At 39.9% G+C, this 23,191-nt stretch overlaps 5 protein-coding genes across 6 annotated transcripts; 3 read left to right on the plus strand and 2 right to left on the minus strand.

The window, feature by feature from the left end:
* On the plus strand, positions 1 to 2,059 carry LOC115751402 (probable receptor-like protein kinase At1g11050). Its single transcript, XM_030689305.2, has one exon. The coding sequence runs from the start codon at positions 51 to 53 to the stop codon at positions 1,920 to 1,922; it is 1,872 nt and encodes a 623-aa protein (XP_030545165.1). The 5' UTR covers positions 1 to 50; the 3' UTR covers positions 1,923 to 2,059.
* Positions 2,060 to 2,521: 462 nt separating this feature from the next.
* LOC115751460 (protein KRTCAP2 homolog) lies at positions 2,522 to 5,560 on the minus strand. The gene is made up of 4 exons (XM_030689378.2): positions 4,803 to 5,560; positions 4,557 to 4,608; positions 3,735 to 3,799; positions 2,522 to 2,833 (listed from the first exon to the last, which is right to left on the minus strand). The coding sequence occupies exons 1-4, from the start codon at positions 5,010 to 5,012 to the stop codon at positions 2,804 to 2,806; spliced, it is 357 nt and encodes a 118-aa protein (XP_030545238.1). The 5' UTR covers positions 5,013 to 5,560; the 3' UTR covers positions 2,522 to 2,803.
* A 1,863-nt stretch (positions 5,561 to 7,423) lies between these two features.
* LOC115751477 (agamous-like MADS-box protein MADS9) lies at positions 7,424 to 10,792 on the plus strand. 2 transcript variants are annotated; one of them, XM_048275374.1, is made up of 7 exons: positions 7,424 to 7,747; positions 7,820 to 7,886; positions 8,462 to 8,523; positions 8,593 to 8,692; positions 8,778 to 8,807; positions 8,981 to 9,028; positions 10,560 to 10,792. In XM_048275374.1, the coding sequence occupies exons 1-7, from the start codon at positions 7,560 to 7,562 to the stop codon at positions 10,644 to 10,646; spliced, it is 582 nt and encodes a 193-aa protein (XP_048131331.1). In that variant the 5' UTR covers positions 7,424 to 7,559; the 3' UTR covers positions 10,647 to 10,792. The 2 variants fall into 2 exon arrangements, with proteins under 2 accessions (XP_048131331.1, XP_048131332.1); XM_048275375.1 differs by having other exon boundaries at positions 10,614 to 10,792.
* A 1,917-nt stretch (positions 10,793 to 12,709) lies between these two features.
* On the plus strand, positions 12,710 to 16,447 carry LOC115751474 (agamous-like MADS-box protein MADS9). Its single transcript, XM_030689397.2, has 7 exons — positions 12,710 to 13,073; positions 13,196 to 13,262; positions 13,727 to 13,788; positions 13,884 to 13,983; positions 14,087 to 14,116; positions 14,224 to 14,268; positions 16,042 to 16,447. The coding sequence occupies exons 1-7, from the start codon at positions 12,886 to 12,888 to the stop codon at positions 16,174 to 16,176; spliced, it is 627 nt and encodes a 208-aa protein (XP_030545257.1). The 5' UTR covers positions 12,710 to 12,885; the 3' UTR covers positions 16,177 to 16,447.
* A 1,367-nt stretch (positions 16,448 to 17,814) lies between these two features.
* On the minus strand, positions 17,815 to 19,745 carry LOC115751466 (glutathione S-transferase TCHQD). Its single transcript, XM_030689386.2, has 2 exons — positions 19,519 to 19,745; positions 17,815 to 18,666 (listed from the first exon to the last, which is right to left on the minus strand). The coding sequence occupies exons 1-2, from the start codon at positions 19,725 to 19,727 to the stop codon at positions 18,072 to 18,074; spliced, it is 804 nt and encodes a 267-aa protein (XP_030545246.1). The 5' UTR covers positions 19,728 to 19,745; the 3' UTR covers positions 17,815 to 18,071.
* Between the last annotated feature and the right edge of the window lie 3,446 nt (positions 19,746 to 23,191).

The following is a 23,191-nucleotide window of genomic DNA, read 5'->3' on the forward strand; positions in this document are numbered from 1 at the left end:
GATCGGAACAGACTTGGGTTTTCTTCACGCCATTAATGTCCTGAGCCACCATGGACAAGACCCTCTCTTTCTGCTCCTTCATCCTGCTCCTCCTCGCCGTCCACGATGCCCTCGCCCCTGTTGTTATGTCCTCCTCATCGTCGCCGTGTCCCATCGACCTCGGGTACGTCGACACCTTCCCGTGGAACTCCTCCCTGTGCCTGTCCGGATCGGACGGCTGTTGCCAGACCCTGCTCAGCCTCTTCGGCGTGGGGCTGGCTCAGTACCTCCGGGAGACCTCCATGTTCCGCCTCCCGAACCTGACCGCCTCGTCCTCTTGCCTGTCCGAGTTCGGGACGAGGCTCGCCGCTCGGTCGGTCCCAGCGTCCTGGGTCCCGCTCTGCTTCAACAGCTCGGCCCGGTTCGTGGTCAACGCCTCGAGCTGCGACGGGATCGCGTCCGTCCAGGACTGGACCGCCAGGGTCGGGCCGATGAGCCCGCTCGATACTTCTTGCAAGGGGGACTTGACCGGAACGAGGTGTAGTCAATGCGTAGAAGCCGGACTGCAGGTGTCTTCGCGGTTGTCGAGTTTAGATCCTAACTCCACGGACTGTTTCTACTTCACGGTTCTGTATGCAGCCGGGATCGTGAATGAGCTCGGGCCAACAGATGAGACGACGGCCAATTGCATCCTCGGTTTGCCAATATCCAGCACAGCAAATAAAGATTCTGATCGTTCGAGCGAGAAGAACGTATTGAAGTTGGTTGCAATATTCTTGGGTGCACTTATGGGTGTTCTTCTCGCAATTGCAGTCATAGCCCTCCATAGAAACAGGCAGCGAGAAAAGAAGCGAAACGCCCCGCACGAAGAATTTATCAACAGCTTCAGGAGCAGCGTGCTGCCAAACAGCGGAGCAAAATGGTTCCGGATCTCGGAGCTGGAGCGAGCCACGAACGGGTTTTCACAGGTAAACTTCATCGGCCAAGGCACTCACGGAATGGTGTATAAAGGAACTCTCTCGGACGGAGCTACAGTCGCGGTGAAACAGATGCTCGATATAGACACCGAGGGCGACGAAGAGTTCTCTAACGAGGTCGAGATCATAAGTAAGATTAGGCATCGGAATCTTCTCTCTCTCAGAGGTTGCTGTGTTACCAGCGATGACTTCCGGGGCAAAAGGAGGTATCTGGTTTTTGACTACATGTCCAGTGGAAGCCTGAGTGACAACTTGTCCAACTTTGGATCAACAGGCATGAAAAGGAATGCACTAACTTGGCCACAGAGGAAGAATATAATCTTAGATGTGGCAAAAGGGCTTGCTTACTTGCACTATGGAATCAAACCAGCTATCTATCACAGAGACATAAAGGCCACCAATATACTTCTTGACTCTGACATGAATGCCAGAGTGGCAGATTTTGGGCTAGCCAAGCAAAGCAGAGAAGGGCAATCTCATCTCACGACCCGGGTCGCCGGGACATACGGATATCTTGCACCGGAGTACGCTCTTTACGGGCAGCTGACTGAAAAGAGCGATGTTTACAGCTTCGGGGTCGTGATTCTCGAGGTTATGAGCGGGAGGAAAGTGCTCGACACGTCGGAGCTGAACCCGGGACCTCTGTTGATCACGGACTGGGTATGGATGCAGGTGAAATCAGGAAACGTGGAAGAAATTTTCGACGAGTCCATAAGGGAAGAAGGGCCAAGAGGGGTCATGGAGAGGTTTGTTCATGTGGGGATCCTATGCGCTCATGTGATGGTGGCTCTCAGACCCACAATTGCTGAGGCTTTGAAGATGTTGGAAGGCGACACCGACATACCTAGATTGCCAGATAGACCATTGCCGCTGAGCCATGAATCGTTCCGATCTTTTTCAAGCGTCACTTCATCTGCACGGGATGGAAGAAAGTCGAGCTCGAGCCGCGGACTATTGAATGTTTGAATCAGGCGGCAATCTAGAAGATGATTCATATACTTGGAATTGTAATCTGCAGCTACTAACCTCATTCAGATGTACAGGACAACAAGAAATTGCAGTGAATGACACTGCCATCCCAATTCATTTTGGTTGCATTTTCCCTTGATGACCTCCAATCAGGTGGTGGCTCCTGAGAGTTTAGAGGAAATCGCTTGTCCGATAGCAAAATCTAGTGCTAATGTTCATAAGTTTAATGCATCGAACTTATGTCAATTGTTCTAGCATAATTCTTATTCTTGTGTGCAGATTGACGAGCCAACCCTGAATTTTGTTTTACGTTCTGTAATCTCATGGTGAGAGAAGGATTCTCCATCATTCCACCACTCAACTGGATTGATGCACATCAATCTCTTATGCCTCTAATCAGTAACAAAAGCCTCAGTGCAATGCATAAATTTTGTTTAGCACATCTATAGCGCTCTAAAGGATTTCTTTCTCAATTTTAAATTTCTGCTGTTGCATACAAGTAATCAAGACTCCAGAGGAACAATCGCAAAATTGTAGAACGGAAATTACATCACCACAGAGGATGCATATGAAAGACAAGAATATGCAGATAGAAGCTCAAACGGGACTCCATGACTCTGGCGACGGACATGGATTGTGCTCTCTACCGCATTTTATTGCCAAAATAAGATTTAAGGAAGAGGACAATCGGAAAGAGTTTCCGTCTAATGCCAATCACATCTGCAATAACAATAACAGATATCTAGTACATCTACTGGAAATCACTACACTGACAAAACTTAGAGAGCAGGAGTGATCTTATGGTCGAGTTAATAATTCAGTGCCTCTTTGTCTTGGATTCACTTTTGGAAAGCATCGACCCCGAAATCTTGTTAACTTCATAAAGCAGACCAGCCGAGAACAAGAAGCTGCAGGAAAGCACGAAGTGTTAGCTCTTTTTTTTTTTTTTTGTCTTCATGTTAGAAGACTGCATGCAGTTGAGATCCAAATCATATTTAGCATCCGATACAAATATTTTAATAGTTTTATACATGCTCAATAGCTTGAGTAACTAATGATACAATACACTGGACTTGATTGAAACACTCAGGAAACGTCAGCAACAGGCTGAAACAAAAACTTGGAAAACTCAATAGTAGCACTACTACTTACCTACATTGACTCTCTGAACTAAACCAAGGCTCTAAAGCATATGACCACAGAAGTATCCACAGTCTGGTCATGGAAACATAAAGGGGAATCATTTGTCGATAATGTGTGGTATGTAATGGTAGAGTAGTCAGTTCTCAGTTTGGGGCATATTATACTTTAAAGCATTCTTTTGGGGTCATTCAATGATTTTCCTTATTTAAACAAAAGGTAAAATGGGTAGGAAAAGATAAGACTTCAACCAGAAACACCATGGATCTCAGTAAGGATAGATCAATACCAACCCATTCACTTTAATTTAATGTGGTAAGATTACAATGTAATACTGAGCATTATTTATTATCTGTGATTGCAACAGTCCGAATTTTATGTTCTAAGCTAACACAATTGGACTTATGTGGACTGTTTACTAATTATGTAGGTCAAGTGTAACTACATCACATTTAGCAAAGGGGTATGGTGATCCCAGAAGAACATTAGCATGCATGAGCTGTGAAAAGTTGGATTCTAAAATAAACATGACCACGAAAGGCACCTTACTTCATAACCAGCACGGTAGTTAAGTCATGCTTTTGGAAAAGCTTGGAAAATAAGAAATAACACCAATGCTAAGAGCTTCTGATTAAATGAGTGCAATCTTCTTAGTAATAGTTGCATTACAATGTGGTGATACACACTGTGGACAGTGCTGGCAGCAATGAGGGCTACTGCTTCAGCCAATATAACTGCAAGCAAAAAGAAAGAAAAATGGACTCGAATGAATGCATTTGTTCCACTTCCATGTGAACAATTTATATTTGCAACATGAGGAAAATAGGTGTAATTTGCAACAGGTGAGCATTGAGTGCACTCAGTGCAGCAATAACCAATGATGAGAACGTCATTCTCACATGCCAGTTTGATAAGGAAAAGCAGATGTCAACTTCTAGAGAAGTCATAACAAAGTGAAGTCGAAGATAATGTAGGAGCCGCAATGACCATCTCAAGAAGCATTATTTGGTAAGAAAGGTGTTGCAATTCATTAGTCTAACAGTTCCCCAGAGGGCATATCGCCAAAACATGTCCAGGGTGCAACAGAGCCCCCCTTATATCCTCCTTTCACCGAATATTATAGTAGACACGTGGAAGAGCTATTCAGGAAGACGAGTTTTAAACTCCAGATAAACCACATCACTTTGATGGCAACCTAATATACCATGTTTGATGCATATTTCATCATCATAAAATATCCAGAAGCTGATGATCCAAAATCAATCCCAACACAGTCGCTCATCCAGCCAATAGGCAGAAAAGTTTAATCTGCTAAATGAATCCACACAAGCATGCTATTCAAAGTTCATTTGCAAGGCAAGAGAGAGATGCTAGGTAATAATATGCACCAGGAATTTGCAGTGGAACCAATCTGACAGTTTCTCAGCAGAACTCGTAACGTTCGAAGCAAGCAAAAACAACACATGAGAAACAAAATGACAGTACACTTACCAGCGCCCCAACCAGTTCTCATGCCACACGATTCTTGGAAGTTGCCAATGAACTGCACGAATAGCATGTGATCAATGCAGATAAAGAGATTGACTAACTACCACCAGATTCCTTATGTACAATCGCAGCTTGGATGGACTACAACGAAAGGACACATTACAATGACAACATCATTACTGAGCCGTATATCCCCACTAGTAATAAATCATAATGATAAAGGCTGTGAAACAGAATATGAGGACTCACCGTTACCAGGACAAGGAATAGGATAGAACTAGTGAACCCTCCGAGTATTGTGAACAGCTCCGATGACGCCAACTTCGTTCTGTACATTTCTAGAAGGGAAAGAACGATGGTAAACAGCGGTAAGGAGTATACCATGGAACTCCCTGACCCTGCCATTGGACTGTATACAAACAACCACACAAAAATGAAAATACAGAGGACTATTAGCATGGAGGGAGATAGCACCCACAGAAGCCACACCAATCTTAGATCCAAAAAATCAAGAAACAAAGTTTTTGTTTCGTGCGCGATAGCAGGTGTCAGCAAGTCTGTTCAGTATGACGAAGGTGAACCATTAGCATGCCATTGCAATCTTCGTGAGCAATTCACATAAATTGACAAATTTGAAAAAGCTGTTCAAGCCCAATCCCAACGAAGACCCCCCACAGTAATCAATTCTGCATAAGTAAAACAGCTAAAGAACGCATTTTTCCGCGAGTCCTGATCACTTTGATTGGATACGGAAGCTAAATCAGCTGGAGAAGAAACGAGACGCACCACAAAGCCGTAGCCCATTCAAAACACACGAATGCTCGACACCGAAATGGCGAAGAATGGTCCTTAATTTGCTCGCACAGATCCAATTCAGTGAGAAATTTTGAACATCTTCTTGAATGGAAGTCGAACCGTTGCCATTACCTGAGAAGAGTGTCGAGAGACGATGGTCTTGGGGACTGAATCACGTCTTTTTACCGTAGCGGAATAGCACGGCTAACACCCGATCCGTTTGAAGACACGAACATGGCACCAAACCAAACACGATATAGGCCCGACCCGGACCGACCCGATATATGCACAGTGTGTTTTGACCAAATGTCTAAAGTCAATCATCAGTTCTTTTGTCAAAAGTCGAGATGCTTCTAATGTTTGACACGAATTGCACGCACAATTGTAACGTATTGACGACTAGCCATCGCCATAAATCGGAGGAGAACTCCATGTAACACATGCTGCAAGCTGATCAATGGTCGTAGTTGGGCTTGAAATCCAGCCAAGAAACTATTGTTTCTCAGAGATTTACCATAGAAAAAAATTCTAAATGTGTGTTTATTTGAGTGAAAAAAATCTTTCACGAATTAGTTTCGTGGATTTTCGCGCATTTGATTTGCTAAAATTGATTATCTAGAGAAAATCACGTACGATAAAAGAAAATAAACATTCTTAAAGTTAGAAAAATGAATTCTTTAGCCCGAAAACGAGGGAATGTTTTTTTTTTATTTGAACTGATTTTTCGAAAAATATTTTCTTGTTACGAAGTTTCCCCTCGAAACAAATCTATTCTAAACTTTCACCTGAGACTGATTAGGCCCACGAGGAATTGGGTCGGCCCACGTGGGCAGGTGGGTCAAGAATAGAATTGCTTGATTACGCCCGTTTTGCCTCGTCGACGCAATCGGGCTTCATGTACCATTTGGGCCCATGACCTCTTTGAAATGACTTTTTATGATACATTTTCTTGCCTTTTCATTTTTCAAATCACATTTGCAATTTGACTTCTATTGATATGGACCGCTTAGAAGCTTTTCAGAACATGTCAAAAGCGCGCCGACACATAGAAAATCATTTAGAATTTGTAGCCAAGAAAAGTCCTTGGTCTACCATCGTTTTTCAGCACTGAAAAAGTTGCCTTACATTTTCAAGTTCTTCGAGGACCGAAAAAACAAAAAAAAGAAATTACTTTTGGAGAGACTTATTTCGCTGATAAATCAATGATTTGGAACACATTTTTCTTGAAATAATAAACGTGTTGCTCACAAAAATTAGTCAGCGTAGAATGTTTTCATTATCCGCAACAATGCATACCTAAATATTCTCATTAATGCTGAAAATAGATAACGTTAATTTTGTCCATAACGATACAAACGATTACATTTAAAAAAAAATTACATCGTTAATATCCTATAGTAGTACCCTTGATAAAAATAAACGTATGTCAACAAAAACTAATATGAATGTACTACTAGCAAGTCGGTCAAACGAACGAAAAGGATTCTCCCATTACGCGTGTGAGTTACTTATATGAATTTTCCACTTGCATCTTTGCTGTTTGATCACGTAGGACACATTATCTATCGAATACGTCAAATCGATTGTCACAATTCACTTGAAATCGAAAATTGGGATTTGTTCACGTAATGGTAGAGCTCACAAATTTTCGAAAAAAATGGATCTACAGCAATTTCTAATTATCTTCTTGTTTTTGTGATCCAAAACTGAATTTTAATCTCACAGTGAATTAAGAAAAGTCTCGTAATCATTTCTCATTGAAATTGGGGGAAAGAAAGAGGAAGGAAAAAGGGAAAAAAAATCCCACAAAGGACGGTGAAAGAGTGAGGGGAGGGATATAGAAAGGACTGTTGGTCATGAAGCAGGGGCAGCAGCATCATCATCCCATCAAAAGATATAAATAGCAAGTTTGGCTTTGGCTTGTCCCTATCACAACTCCATAAACGCCTTCCCCTTCACTGTACTCTCCCCAAGAAAGTCTCTCATCTTCCTAACTCGTAAAAGACATCTTCTTCCTCCTTACCTCGTCTCTCTCTTCTTTAAAGCCGCCCCCATATCTCTCTGGTTAAAGAAGAGAGAGATGCGTTAAGAAGAAAGACAGATCTCTGTCTCTCCGTCTCTCTTCTTGAAAGCCTCTTCATCTCTCTGTCTCTCTCTCTCTCTCTACTAGAAGAAGAAGAAGAAGGAAAGAGGGAAAAGCTTGGACTAAGGATGGGGAGAGGGAAGATAGAGATCAAGAGGATAGAGAATGCCAACAACAGGCAGGTGACCTACTCAAAGAGAAGGAACGGGCTCGTCAAGAAGGCCAAGGAGATCTCGGTCCTGTGTAATGCTAAGGTGTCGTTGATCATCTTTGGTGGCTCCAAGAAGATGCACGAATATTGCACCCCTTCCGCAAAGTACGTGATGCTCTTTCTCTCTCTCTCTCTAAACTGAGGTATGTACGTATGAGAGTTCTTGTTTCTGTGCAGGTTGACTGATATACTGGATGAGTACCACAGGCAGTGTGGAAAGAGGCTGTGGGATGCTAAGCATGAGGTGCTTTTTGTTTTCTTTTTTGGTAATTTATCTTACAAAGCTATGTTTATTGTTTGGTTTGCTTCTTCTTTGCCACATTTGTGTCAAGAAAAAGGAATCTTGAATCTTGAGGGCAGATCTATAAATAGGCATTTTCTCCCCACCTTGCTCCATTTTTCTTGTCAAGAACTATATCTTGTTGTGCAGAAGAAACAAGACTTAAAAGTACCAAATGACATATATGGGGTTTTAAAAGGATGCTAGCAAACATGGATCTAAAAGTACCAAATGACATATATTGGGTATTTCTTTTCTGCTGCAGAAAGAGGACCAAGAAGATATCCCTAGAGGCAAGAACAGATCTTGCAAATGAGCTTTTCGTTCCTGTGGACTAATAATGTTTAGCAACCTTAACTATATATCCCATAATACATAGGTTGACCGTTTGGTTTTCTTCTTGGGTATATTCTGTTCTTTTTGTTCTTGTTTGGATAAGTCCTTTAACATACTTATAGTCAACTCTATCTCTGCCATACTTTTTCTTGATTGGAAACCAACACACTAACGACTGGAGTTTCTTTTTGGCGAACTCTCAGAATCTCAACAGTGAAATCGACAGAATGAAGAAGGAGAACGACAATCTGCAGATCAAACTCAGGTGGGTCTTTTCTCTTCTTTCCTTAGCCTTTGGACGCCCCCGAACCGCTCACTCGTCCGTATATCGCAGGCACCTAAATGGACAAGACATAAATTCCTTGAACCATAAAGAGCTTATTGTTCTAGAGGATGTTCTTGAGAATGGCGTCGCTTACGTCCGAGACCAAAAGGCAAGCCCCACGACTTTTGTGCATGGACTGTTGAAATTTGGCCTAACAAGACGTGTTCTGACTCTCCTTGCTAATTTTGTTTCAGATGGAGGTCATCAACTCACACAGGAGGAATGTATGTGCATTTATATATCCAACATGAACTTTTCTTTTACCAATTCGAACATTCTCTCGATTAAGTTTATATCGAGATGCTTGTTCATCCTGATGATGTTTTCACTAAACAACTTTTGCATTGTACCCTTTTTTTTTTTTTGGGCATGTTGGTATGAACTACATATCCACCAGCACAAGATGTTGGAGGAGGAGAACAAGGAGCTCAATTACTATTTGCAGGTAATCTATCAACTTCCCCATTATTTCAGCCCAAAATCACATAGATGGGAGAGGTCTTCTCTCAATTATGATGCACGAAGAGTCAAGATTACCGAGTAGAGTTAGAGAAACCTTATAATACATCGACATATATTGTTGGAATATTTAAATATTAAACCACGCATTCATTAAGTTTTTAGAACAGTTGGCCGGCTGTAGCCCTGGAAAACTTAGCATGGTATCAAAGTAGAAAATTTTGAGGTCAAATCTTTTCAAGCCCCTTATGTGTCTATCTAATTATGTATTTGTTGCTGGCAGTGGTTGATCCAACAAAATTTATTTAACATACATGGGCATGCTTTTCGTTCTTCACCTTAACATTCAAAGGGAATTATTGAGGTTGATCTGCAACATTTGTTCAAGAAGCAACTTGCCAAACTCTTAACTATCAGAATATGGTAGTTATATATTTAAGAACTCAACAAGAATTTATCATATCCCGTCCGTAATTTATTTTTGATTTGTTCACCGTTACTCTAACTTTCAATCTGTATCATGAATAGATACATTTCTTGCACTTTAGACGATTGATCGTTTTCCACATCCGCCTTGTATACCCCATCGGGGCAAGTTTATAGGCCCCATCCCCACCCCCAAGGAGGCATTCGAGCATTTTAAATTTTAAATTTTACCTTTATTCAAAAATATATATTTAAGTTTAGTCTTTTAGGGTTATTATAGTATTTGAAAAAGTGAGAAGTTATATATATATATATATATATATATATATATATATATATATATATATATATAAGAAACTAAGACCTTTTTTCATTTAGAAGCTTTTTCATTTATATTCCATTTAACAGTATGGTTTCGTCTTGGCTTATTTTGACGCATATCGGCTAGTATCCCACCTTCTCGGATGATCTAAAGGACAGGCTCACCCACTTCAGCTCGGTGCATTCGGGACTTTACTTTTGGAAACTACGAGGAGGGGGAGTAAACCCTCTTGCCATCTAAGCGAACGCCTTGTTTAGAAGCTTTTATCCAAAAAAATTTCATACACACAAAAATTTCACCAGAATATTAGAACTAACCTATATGTAGAGTACATATAATTAAGATGTCATAAGAAGATAACTACTTAGTATATAAGTGCAAATATCGATTGTGATGAAAATTGGAGTCCGAAATGGTTTAATTGCTTTCGGAAAAGATCCGTGGACTCTCGGTTACAAGGTCAGTCGCCCAAGTGGTTGATATCCAACTAAAAAATTACTTGTAAACCATCAATTTTGTTACCCTAAAAAGGAGAGCTCCTACTATATTATACCGAAAGGTTTCTAAATTTTATCCCGCTTATTCTGAAATGTTTTCTCTGTGATCAAAGAACAATGTAATTTGTGCACCCCTCAATTTAAGATATAAACTCTTGCTATGTCCATACATAACGCAAATAATTCCTTATAGCCTCAAGGTTTCGATTCTGCCTAAGGTTTTGTTTTTATTTATAATGTTTTGTCTTTCGCCATTTCTGGGGAATCCACAGCAACTCCAGGACTATAAGTCTCACCATCACATGCCTTTCACCTTTCGCGTGCAGCCTCTTCAGCCTTATTTACAGGAGAGGATTTAGAGAAGAATGTTGCCAAATTGCATTTTGGGGGTGATTGGCCATGGACCTAATCGCTATTTGATTATAGTAATCTGAAGACTGTTGCACTTGATTAGCTCTGTATTGTTAAACTGCCACTATATAACTTGGCTTGGACAATTGTATCCTCTCTCTCTCTCTCTCTCTCTCTCTCTCTTCCTTTTTTTTTTTCGTTTCTCTTTTTGGGCCAATTTCTCTTCCTTGGGTATACTAGTATAGATTTGCTTTGGGCGTGTATAAGATGATGGCATTTGATTTGGCATGCATGATCGAACAGTTCTTAGTTAGTCCCCTAATGATATTATGAAAGATTTATAATTAGCAGATCTACATGCACCCTTTGATTTAAACTAGCAAAAGAAGAAGAAAAATCATGGAATTGACTCGTAAACATCGAAATGCAAACAAGAATAATCCAATGTAAGTATTGGACAGTACAATTACTAAGGAAAAGGAAAAGAGAATCAACACAAACATACGGAGAAAAACCAAAAGTTATCCCTTAAAGACAGACATCCACATAAAACAGACCAAGAACTTGAAAGTTAACTACCGAAAAGACCAAAAAAAAAAAAAAGTTAGGCAGCATAGAAGCGTAAGTATTAGGTGAGAGAAGAAAGGTAGGGTGGCTAAGTGATGCATGGCATTAAACTTTAGTTTGGTACATGACTCAGACTTAGGGTTTGAGATGTGAGAGAGAGAGAGAGAGGAGGAGGAGGAGATGACTATGGTGACAAAATAATTATTAGACCCATAACAGTTATAAAAGTCGATTTTAGCAATTTTATGTGTTACATATATAGGCATATTTGATTTATTCGATTAAGCCTAAACAATGAGAAGGCATGCCTTTCTTCATTAGGTGATCCTATTTCTTGTGGATTAATTGCGGTGTTGTGTTGGTGATCTTCTTTAAGACATAACGAGACACTTAATGGGTTGATAACGTAATATTGTCCATCACGGAATGCTTGTGTTACATAATTCGTTCGAGGCATTTCAAAAAATTCAAAGCAGAACGACTTTAACAAGAGAATTACTCCGGCCAAGAAGTTACGAACAAGAGAATTACTGACCCCAATGAACACAATCCTCTTTCACTCATCACCGGGCATGCGAACCATAACCATAATCTAACGATCCCTTTAATTTGTCTCTCATCTTATGGCGTGGAATGTGTATTCAATATGTGCACTAGCTCTCTTTATTCCATAGTAATAAAGAACTCAATTGTAGACCCTCTACCTCTATATAGCAGTGTGCTTTAAGGAGTACACAACCCAATTTGATGCAAGGTACAAAGTTTTGCTCTAAGAGTAAGATGTGTGTGACATCATTAAATGATATTCGCTATACTTCAACAGGTTCAAAGGGAACCCTACACTATATAGCCCACAAAACCATTCGCATGTAAAAAAAGAAAGAAAGAGTATCTTGTTAACATAGGCTAGGTACGAATGAAAAGCTCATTAAAAGGGTCGCGTAATGTTTTTGCCCCACCTAAGAAGCTGCTCCCATCTCTCTTATGTTCAATAAGAATCTGCACATTTTCTAATTTGATGGTGCATTGAACTTGACAATTTTGGTTTTTTGTTCCACCCGCTGAAACCCTACAGGAGAGACCCCACATTTCTCGTCAAGCAGGGTGCCACGTGTCCAGTAAGACAAACTGCATAAGGAGAAAATACTGGTAAGGAAGCCTATTCGTGTAATGTATGTTGTGTACGAAAGACACCCAAAGATTGGTCCATAGTTTTGACAAGTTCAAACTTGATTTTTTGGGAAAAAAAAGGACAATATGATGTAGCTGCAGTTAGCAGAACACGAGAACACCATAACCAATATCCGTCGTTTAATATCAATCGTTCACGTCAGTGTGGGATGTCTGAATGTGACCGATGGTCACACAAGGGTGACATGGAAGAGAAGAACCAATAGCCAGAAAGCCCTAGAACAGTAGGCTTTAGCATGAAACCTCTCACCTTCTCTTCTGTGCCAAGGAAAGTCGCAGTTCCCCTTAACCCTAAATGGAATGTTCTCTCTTTACTTCTGTACCACTCCTTTTTTCAGCTTCCCTCTCTCTCTCTCTATCTCTGCTATTCAGCTATTCAGCTTTCATTTTGCAAACAAGAGCAGATAAAGAAGTGAACAGGAGAGAGAGAACAAAAGAGAAAGGGAAGGCCCAGAGAAAAGAAGAAATTATCAGAAAGAAGAAAGAAAGATGGGGAGAGGTAAGATCGAGATAAAGAGGATAGAGAACTCAAACAACAGGCAGGTGACCTACTCAAAGAGAAGGAACGGGCTGATCAAGAAGGCTAAGGAGATCTCTGTCCTGTGTGATGCTCAAGTGTCTGTGATCATCTTTGGTAGCTCTGGGAAGATGCATGAGTACTGCAGCTCTAACACCTCGTATGTATTCTCTGTCTACTTTTCCTTTTTTCGCTTTTTTTTTTTTTTGAACAAGATCTACTTTGATTGTTTTTTAACTGATTTATGTTGTACCATTTTCCACTTCTGTTTTGGGGGTTTAGATTGGTTGATATATTGGACCAGTATCACACACAGTGTGGGAAGAGGCTTTGGGATGCTAAGCATGAGGTGGGTTTGATTAATCTTCCCATTATTGATGTGTTGGTTACTTTGCAACTTTTGCAAACCTAGCTAATTTTGTATTTTCCCAATAAAGGTCCAAAGGAGGAAAACTTCTGATAGGAAATGACACTGTTTTTTCAGATAGAGAACTTGCTTAGAAGCAAGAAGAATGCATCTTAATGGCCGATCTGTAATTGGGATGTTGTCCCCTTCTTTCCTTTTCCCTTTACTCAAATTATTTCACTGTGATTTGATGGGAGCTTTTATGACAGATCTGGCACTAAATGGTTATTATGTGCCTTTTGTTTTCCATGCAAAACATGCATTCTCAAATCAGAAGCACATTAATCAGTATCTAGCTCAGTTTCTTGCATGGGCATAGATGTGGCTCCTTCCCTTGATTATTTCAATTTCCCCGAAAGAATTCTAATAAAGCTAGGGTTTTGCCAAAATCATGTGAAATCTCTCAGAATCTGAGCAATGAACTGGATAGGATCAAAAAGGAGAACGATAACTTGCAGATTCAGCTCAGGTTCACCTCTCTCTCTCTCTCTCTCTCTCTCTCTCTCTCTCAATTAAAAAAAATTTAGTCATGAAAGAACGTTAATAGAGATATATTATAAACAGGCACCTGAAAGGTGAAGACATAACATCACTAAACCATAGAGAGCTGATAATCCTAGAAGACAGTCTCGAAAATGGCCTCACATGTGTCCGAGACCAGAAGGCAAGTCTCCCAAGAAAATTTTTTGATTGTGAAAATATATTCACCGCAATGGAATAATTTACGTCTGACATCCTTCTTGATCAATCCTCCTTTTGTGTCGCAGGATGAGGTTGTCATGACCCACAGGAGAAACGTTAGTTCCAATCCAAACTCGTTACTAACTCTTTTCTTGGGGATAAGTATCAAAGAAGATGTGTTTTCTAACTTCTCTGTTCATTTTTTTTTCCAATTCTGTTTCAGCACAAGCAGCGGGAGGAGGAGACTAAGGAGCTCCATTTTTTTGCGGTAATTCCATCAACTTATAATTGACTTCGATGATGCATAAGCATGCATTTATAGATACACAAGCAATTTCAAAGAATAGAAGAGTGTTCTTATATGGTAGTATTCGGAACGCCTAACTCGTAGCTCGATCAAGATTAGGTTTTCAATGGGTTTGAGTTTGGTGAATGTAACATCGCAGTCAATTTGGCCAAGATATGAACCTCATTTGCATGGTCCCCCAAAGAGTGTTTTTGACTTTGGTGATGAGTTTCTTGTTTATTATCCTTGAGATCCTGCCTACATGTGTATTATGTATATATATATAGGTGGTCCGATTCTCTATTTCTGTGTCAGCTCTCCTACAAACTAGCTAGAAAAAGGATTTCCTTTTTCATTACAGTTCATGGATATCAGGAAGCAAACTAGTTTTTTTGGCCCTTAGCACGTAACCAAGGATCTTTTGTTGTACGGTATTTCTTTCTTATGTATTCATAGTCTCTATATGGAACATGTTAATAACCACGAATACTAGCCATAGGTCCAAGGAAGAATCGATTATCAGTCAAGTGAAACTATGGATTACATCCCATCGAAACTAAATCGAAATGTATGTGGCAAGAAGGTAAATTAAACTACGAAATTTGGAGAGAGCAAGTCATAGGGTACGTTTCATTGATATGGAAATTATACATATAAAATGGTATTAACAGCTAAGTTCTTATTAATGAACTTGAGAAAGCTACCTTGTCTCTGAAATACTATTGCAGGCTTGCAGCACAGAATTTGTTATTAGTTTCAAATATGCAGTGTTCATTTGAAAGGTTTTGTAAAACGATACTTTTTTTCATTAGAGTATCATAATTTCAAATTAGATTCATAACTATGTCATAATAAGGACTAACCCACCGCTAGTTTCAAGTTTCAACAAAAACAACTCGGAAGGTGTTTCATGTTAAGCGTGTTTCAATCCATGTTAATCTTGGACCAACTATAAGATTATGTCTTGGAACATATCACATCCACAGCATGAGTGATCTCCTTCCATACATAGTCTCCCCTGTAAAATTGTGAGATTATGTCTTGGAACATATCATATCTACAGCATGAGTGATGTCTCATTGCATAGCCAGTTTACACGTTTATCATAGTCTTATTTTTACATGTAGAACTATCAACCTGATAAAACTAAATTTCAATTTCACCCCATACCATTTGATATTTCAATGTGTTTTGTATCCATGAGGGTTTTTATTCACCTTATTTCCCATTCTTTAATCCTATTTATCATTCTTGGTCCAAATTCATTCGCGAGAGGGGAGCATTCAAGTTATCACACGCTGCACATTTATAGTCTTGTGGTGTTCAGTTTTGCCTTGTATACTAGTATGCCGCTTCAACTGATAATACAATTCTGATTTGAAATACTACATAACATGATACACAAGTGATGACTACTGAAAGTGTAAATAACCAATTTGAGGAGATCATGTTCTCGGCAAAATTAAAGAATTCTAGACTGCAGGTAAGTAAGTTTGCCATGATGTTCACATACTCACATACGCATCGTCACACTGAACTACATCGAGAAATATAAGGTGAACTGGTTTTGTTTTACAAACCTGATCTGCTCGTAAATTCATCATGGACCAGGTGCCGATGAATTTGCTCAATGAATAAGGAAGATGTATCTAGCTCAATATAAAATGAAGATGTATCTAATTTAACTAGACCCTTATTATATGCATAACCAACTTCATTTTTACTCTAATGTTTTTTTTATCTTTTTTTTTCCAGCAACATAGAGACATGATGATGGCCGAAAATGCTAGAGCTGGGAACGATGAATACCATCAAAGAATCAAGGCCGACTTCGGCTCTGCCGCCTACCGTGTGCAACCGATCCAGCCAAACCTACAACGAAGGTTCTAAGAACCCCTATCTTGAGACGACTGTCTACGCTCCTGTGGGCTTGCTGTTGTACCACCATGCATGAAGTCTCTTATAAAATCTCGATGCGAAATATATAGCAGATATGGAATAAGATATGTGTATGCATTGATGCAATTGACGTGCCTTGTCTTGAACCGTGCGCTTGAGTATTTGAACATGTCCTAGTGCTTCAGGTTGGCAGTCCCACGAACTTGGATACATTGTCTACCTTGTCCACCATATACTTTATGCAGTTCATTGCTCTACTAGATACCATCAGTGTTGTGTAACATGGGAATTTATCGGCACGTAGAAAAAGTGAGTCTATATGCAACAATCAATTAGCACGGGACAATGGAGGATCGAGTTAATATGTTCTTGCCGTCGATCAACTATACATACCGAAGGAAACTCTTGCATACCGAGATCAGTTAAAATACACAAGAGAGTGAAAATATAAAACTCAGCTACTAAGTGATGTGGCATGACACATGACAAGTTTTTTTATAGTACCTATGAAAGAGTGGGATCCCAGTTAAACATAAACATTTTTTCAACGAGCGCATATCAAGTCATTTAGTAAAACAAGTTGTTCGTATTCTTTCCAGCTCGAGTAACAATTCTCAGCAACGGAAAGGCAAAGAAAATGGTACGCAAATGTGTTAATAAAGTCTTGGTACCAGGAATTTGGCGCTAAGTCGGTCAATTAATAACAAATTATTAGGTAAGGAGCGCTCAAGAGCGCGTCACATTACCGAATTTCATCACATGAGGTAGCAAGGTCAGATTCTTAGGTTCAATCCGACAATGTTTCATGAAGTGTCTTATAGATTTTGCCAGACTAGTGAGCGAGTAAGGATAGTGTTTCCTCAAGTCCAGGATCGATGTCGCTTCCTGTCAATTTTTGGCAGGGATATGATGTTTTCAGATTGTGGGATTAGAGTGATTTCAGAACCATTCTCTGATGCATCACAATGTTGCTCCAGTGTGGAAGCTGAGGGACGATGCACAAGATGTTCCTGCTTTGCGTCTAGTGTTCTGGGGATCCATTTTATAGGGCTAGCTAGTGAAGTCCCCTGAAGACCAAGAGCTTGCGCTATTCATTGTCATCTTTGAGTAAGCTGGAAACTAATGTGGAGAACCAGACCAAGCGTCAGGCCTGCAGGTTCGGGAAAGAATGGCAGTATCCTCCAACGAATTGTCGTTCACTGGCCAGGAACAAGCTTTCCAAGCAGTTTCTTGCTTCCCAAAATTATGCCGGAGCAGCTGATACGGACTGCAATCTCAGAAAGCTTTCAGGAAGTAGAGCCACTTGATAGAGAAACCAGAGGAAGTGCTCTGTCTCTCCCATCCTCGCCTGTTTGTTGGTCCGAGTTATTTGCAAGATGTGTAGCTTTGCTCCTTATCTCGGACTCAGATACAGGATCGTTGCGGTTTGCCATGGGAGTGCTTCAATCAACTCATTTTTTGCTTATGACTCTTGATATCTAATACCAGTAGCAGTACTCTGCCTTACGATATGCACTAGCTTTTACCTAAGGTCGGGAATCTTAAGATCTAGAATGTGGATGAACTGTGCTCTAAGACTGCAAACTCAATGAAATTCACTACCGGCAATCAGAAAAGATCGAACCTTTACAATTTATTATTTTCATAACATGCTTGTTTCTACATAATTATTTCAACCTCAAAGGGAATTCAGAAGAGAATGCAGTCCAGTCCATGAAAAATTCAACTGCCTGCTCTTTCAACACAAAGGAAAAGATCCCTTTCAATTATACAGGGAAAAGTTACAGGACGTATTTGAAAGGAAAATTTTGCCTATAGACTATTCACAACTAAAACTATCCCCACCCTCATTTACAGTTTCGAGATCTTCCTACAGCGGCAAGAAGTTAATACTTCTTCAGCGTGCTCCTGAGCCGTATGAAACACCAAGTCTTAGCCAGGGTCTTGTACTTCCTCCAGCTGCCAAAGTATCTTCCTATCACTTTTTTATAGGAAGGCCTTTGCTGAACCAAACTCCAGTATTTGGCCATGTTTGGCCTGCTGTTTATATACTCGTCTTCCAAATTCAGGAGTGCCAAACGAGCTAGCACGGGCATTAACATCACATCTGCCATGCTGAACTCTTCCCCTGCAATATAAGCCGTCTCATTCAACTTGTCCTCGATTTCATCAAGAAGTCTGATTAGATGTTCCTTGCTCCGCCTTACAACATCTGGGTCTCTCAGCTTCTCTTCAGTGTCATACGCCTCTTTTAGCTTACGGTGGTAGGAACTTGCCAGGTCATGCGACTCGGCCATCCGAGCAATCAAGACTCTTCTTAAAAACTTGGACACTGCTTGCCGATACTTCTCAGGGACGTGGGATAATGTGAAAAACTTTGGATTCCACTCCTGTATTTTATGCATCCACTTAATGACTTCATCACTGCTGAAGGCGATGCCATCGCTACCAACAGAGACAAGTGCAATTCTCTCTATGTACCTGTATATTTCTAAAGTGTAATAAACTTCCACAAGCTTCTATCAATTATTTTAAAGGAAACTTAAAAAAAAAAAAAACTAAACTTGATGAGAATGACCCCATTCTCACTCCATGAGAGATTGACAACATAGGAAAGTTTGGAAGTGGTTTTCGCTTTTGGCCTCATGCTTAACTTTAGCTGTTGCACTCCAAATTTCAGTTATGTTACACATCAATCTTCAAAGAAGAAAATTCTTGACATTTATAGTCATTCAAAATTCTTTCAATTTTCAGAAATCAAAGTGGTATTTTGTTTTGTGGAAAAGCAAAAAGATGGCAAGAAGTGCTCATTCAAAACCCCTGAGAAAACGGAAACACCAACTAATCCAGGATCCGCACTGAAACCTACAGCTATTATTTGCTAAAATTGCCGAGCAATAACCATGGTTCTGTTCCAGATCAGCACGGTATGTAGAAACTTCCATCAGAAGAGAAGACTTGACAGATGTCACTCGTGCAAAGATATAATAGGAGCCATAAGACATACATGACAAACCTAGCCAAAAGAAGAGAATGAAGACAGACAGAAGAAAGAAAGAAACAAAGAAAGAAGATTCCGAGTTAATAGATCTGCAAAAAACACGGCATGACAGAGCACAACACCATCCTGTCGACAGATACATTCATTAAACCAGAAATCCAGAAATACGTCCATTTGGCATACTTAGCTAGAGAAGCTTCTAAGCTCCACATGGGACATTTCTCATTATCACATGCCAAAACAGTTGAAAATCGCATCAAACAAACATTTGTCATGACATGACTTTTTCAGGAAGAAGAACAAGCATGTAGTAAGTATAGGATGAGACTTACTGAATGATTTCAATAGTATCAAAGATGACATGCGAACCATTCTGGAAAACAGGGAGTCTTGCAGTCGGGTTCATTCTGAAGAAGGAAGGCCTCAAATTTTTGCCTGTTATCGGATTCACATGGAAGGATGTGTAATCAATGCCTTTCTCCTCCAAAGCCAGCCTTACTTTTTGGCTGTCCAATGAATATGGGTGATGATACAGCTGCATGATTCTAAGAACTACTTGATTCGCTACGGCACCCGGTGCATTTCCCCAAGGGTGTCCTAAAGAGGTCTGCTGAAAGTCAAATTGAAACAAATACATAACCAAATAGGAGTTTCGATTAGCAGTTAGCACAATTCAAAGGTACAACTTTTCTACCAATGCTAACACGTGTCACCGGTTAGAGATCACAAGTTTCACAACCACCCCCCCTCTCAGATGAGACGCTAAGGTTTTGCTAATCTAAAAGGTCCACAACGAATGAATACACAAGCATTGAAGAACGTTATTGACATGCCTAATTTGAGTAAAAGAAGAATCCCTAGCATCCCTTAGTCTGTGACCATCAGCAATTGCCTCCCAAGGTAAAAATAAAGGAGACAGCATTACAGACAAACCTCGACAGTTAAACCCATTCAACAATCCTACTTTCAGCAGCCAATCTCCAAAACAGTTAGGTTAGGCTTCACAATTGTGAACTGTAAGATTAGAATAAAGGAAGAATTCCCACTTCAGGTAATAAATACACAGAATGGACTCACATCAACTCCGGTGGTGCCTAGAACACCATTGACAGCTCAAGAAAGGGGCAAAAAAGGTCCTAGCACTTCTGATTTGACCATCAATTCAACAAAGAATTCCAATGAAGAACTTCATAAGGCGATCAAGAACTGTCTAGACCACATGGTGAAAGAGCTTCTACTGACCGTATGCTATGCAGAATCAGAACTGCCACGCCCACGGTCCAATACTCCAACCCCAACTCAAGACTCGCTAAAGTCAACGCCAACAAGCACGATCAAGTACATAGCAAGAGCTCAAAGCAACCAAATTGAATAGGAAATCAAACGAAACGAAAACAGCGCACGGCATGATAAGAAAACCAAGACGGCAAGTGTAAAGCATGATCGAGAAAGATGCGGCTGGATGGAATCTTACCCAGAAAAGTCGAAGCCTCTAGAGACAACTTCACCTGTAAAGATTAGATTTTTTCTGTGATTTGCGTTGTGGGTGGCAAGAGCGAGAGAGAGAGAGAGAGAGAGAGAGAGAGAGAGAGAGAGAGGGAGGGAGTGGGAGAATCAAATGCCAAAAACGAACGCGAAGCAACCGTAAGCAACGTGCCAGACACTTTCCGAGGAAAGTGCAAGGACCGATAGAAACTTTTCATTAGTAACAGTTGCTCGCTCGTTGAATTTTGTCGTCGTTTTTCGGGTCTTTATTGACCCATCAATCTCAAATTAAAAGATTAACGCATCTTGAGGGGCAATTCTAGGATGTCCAAGAAACCGTTTCTCGAGTTGGTAACTATTCATCACCAAAAAAAGAGTTTGGCTAAGAGAGTATTTCAAGATCATTCATATTAATCACACCGATAGTAAAGGAAAAGAAAAAGAAAAAGTCAACCCGTATGAAATTGTAACATTTTGTATTCAATGAATTAACGGGTGTCATAAAAACATTTTCAGATAAAATTCCGCAAGAAGCACATCTGGACCATTTCTTGTAAACTTTTTTACAACATATTTGCATCACGGCGCTTTGTGTGTCGAGCTCATTGCAAAATGTTTGTCGTTTTCTGGCAAGAATTATCCCTCGATGATTCATAAATATAATTGAGTGAAAATATATGGCCCAATTCCTTCGATGGTCACCGTCTTTCGATTTAATAAGGATCGCGACATCAACTGCCGATCTTAATTATCGAAAGCAACAATCTTGATTCGTCTATAATTGACGCGCTACGGTCGTTTTCAATCTAATTTTTGGCATAGAAATAGTGTGGCTACTTGCACGGCAATTTTTGGCACTTTGATGGGCATGCTAATGATGCATGTGCAATTTGCACTTTGGCGCGGAAGTAATCGCGCACGGGCGTTAGCGCGCTCGTGGGGACCGATATGTATAATCATAAAATGCCTTTTTAGAAGAGAAATTTTTTTTCCCTCTCTCTTTTGGGACCCAAATGCTAGAAGAGAGAGAAAGAGAGAGGAGATATTAAGTCCTAATCATGCATTCCTTCCTAGGGTTTCGATCGATGACTTGGGCCTACAATAGAGGAGGGAAAGGGAAATTTTGGGCCGTATCTATAAAATTCTTTGAAGGCCCTGTGGATTTTGATTTTGTTTTTTGTTTTTGTTGAACTATGGATTTTGATTGACGATGTAAGATTTGAGTAGACATGGATGGATGCTAATAAAGTTTTTTTTTTTTATGGGGGCATCCGGGTTAATAGAGGTTAGAAATGGCTTTCAATAGAGCTTGGATTATATGGTTTTCTTTGTAAGACATGAGTGACCAATGCTTCCAAGATATTTCGTTCACTGCAACTTTTTATATAAATTTCAATAAATTGAGAGGAAAACAACGGATAATTACTCAATCAGATCTAAACCAATTGTACAGATGATTAAAAGTTAATCTTAAATTTTTCAATTTTGTCAATTTAGTCCGAACCCTCTACATGAAATCCTAATGTAGTCCTCCCGACTAACTACCCCAAGAAATTGCTGACGTGGAGTCAATTATCGACAGCCGCCCTATGTGGCACACCGACGTGGGCAACTTGTAGATCGCCATGCCAGCGATTCTCAACGATAATTGGCTGAAAGAGCGACATTGAAGTTCCACACAATAACATAGGATTGTGCTAGCAAAATGAAAAATATTCTAGACCGGATTGATATTCGTATAGTAAATTCATAACTGAATTTGAACAATGACCAGAAAGGAAGTGGAGAAGGGACCGTTGCAAGTGCCGCTTTTAAAATGTAGCAAAACTCAGTACAAACAAAGATATCTATAATTCACGGGCAGAAGGAAAGTGATGCACCGACATTTGGTGTCCATCAATTTAATGTTGGTTTAAATGTGACCCATAACTGTCCAATCAATTGTCACGTCTTGCATGGTCCTTCACAACCAGCATTTCATACCTTCCCCAGTCGATTTATTTATTTATTTATTTATTTATTTGTATTTCATTTCTTATTCACTTTTTTTTTTTTTTATGATTGAAAATCGATCGATTTAAATTTCAAAATATACAGGGAAGGGATTTTTTTTATTTTAAGTTGCATCTACCTATTCTTATTGATTGATGTGATAAATGCAACGATGCTGCATTGCGATGACCAGTGGGGCACGCAATTCCGTGCCATTAGCTTTTAAGATAAGGATTAAGGAAGCTTCTGGCTCTTGCAGAACTGCTGGAGATACCAGTAGGGCTTGATGGGATCTGGAATCACTGAAGATTCTCACTTACCAACATTATCCAGGTCTCGTAAAAAAATTTCAAATTAAAGTATTTTCAAACTTATAAAGATTCTGAATAATACTATGTATTAATGTTCTTACATCTTAAGATTCGGTTGAAGCACAAAATTAGAAATAAGATTCGGTTCGGAGCTTATTATCATAGACTATGCTTTTATATTCCCATTTAATCTCTAAGTAAGCCTATCGCATTAAAA

The sequence above is a fragment of the Rhodamnia argentea genome, chromosome 2 (assembly GCF_020921035.1).
Source record: "Rhodamnia argentea isolate NSW1041297 chromosome 2, ASM2092103v1, whole genome shotgun sequence".
Lineage (NCBI taxonomy): Eukaryota > Viridiplantae > Streptophyta > Magnoliopsida > Myrtales > Myrtaceae > Rhodamnia > Rhodamnia argentea.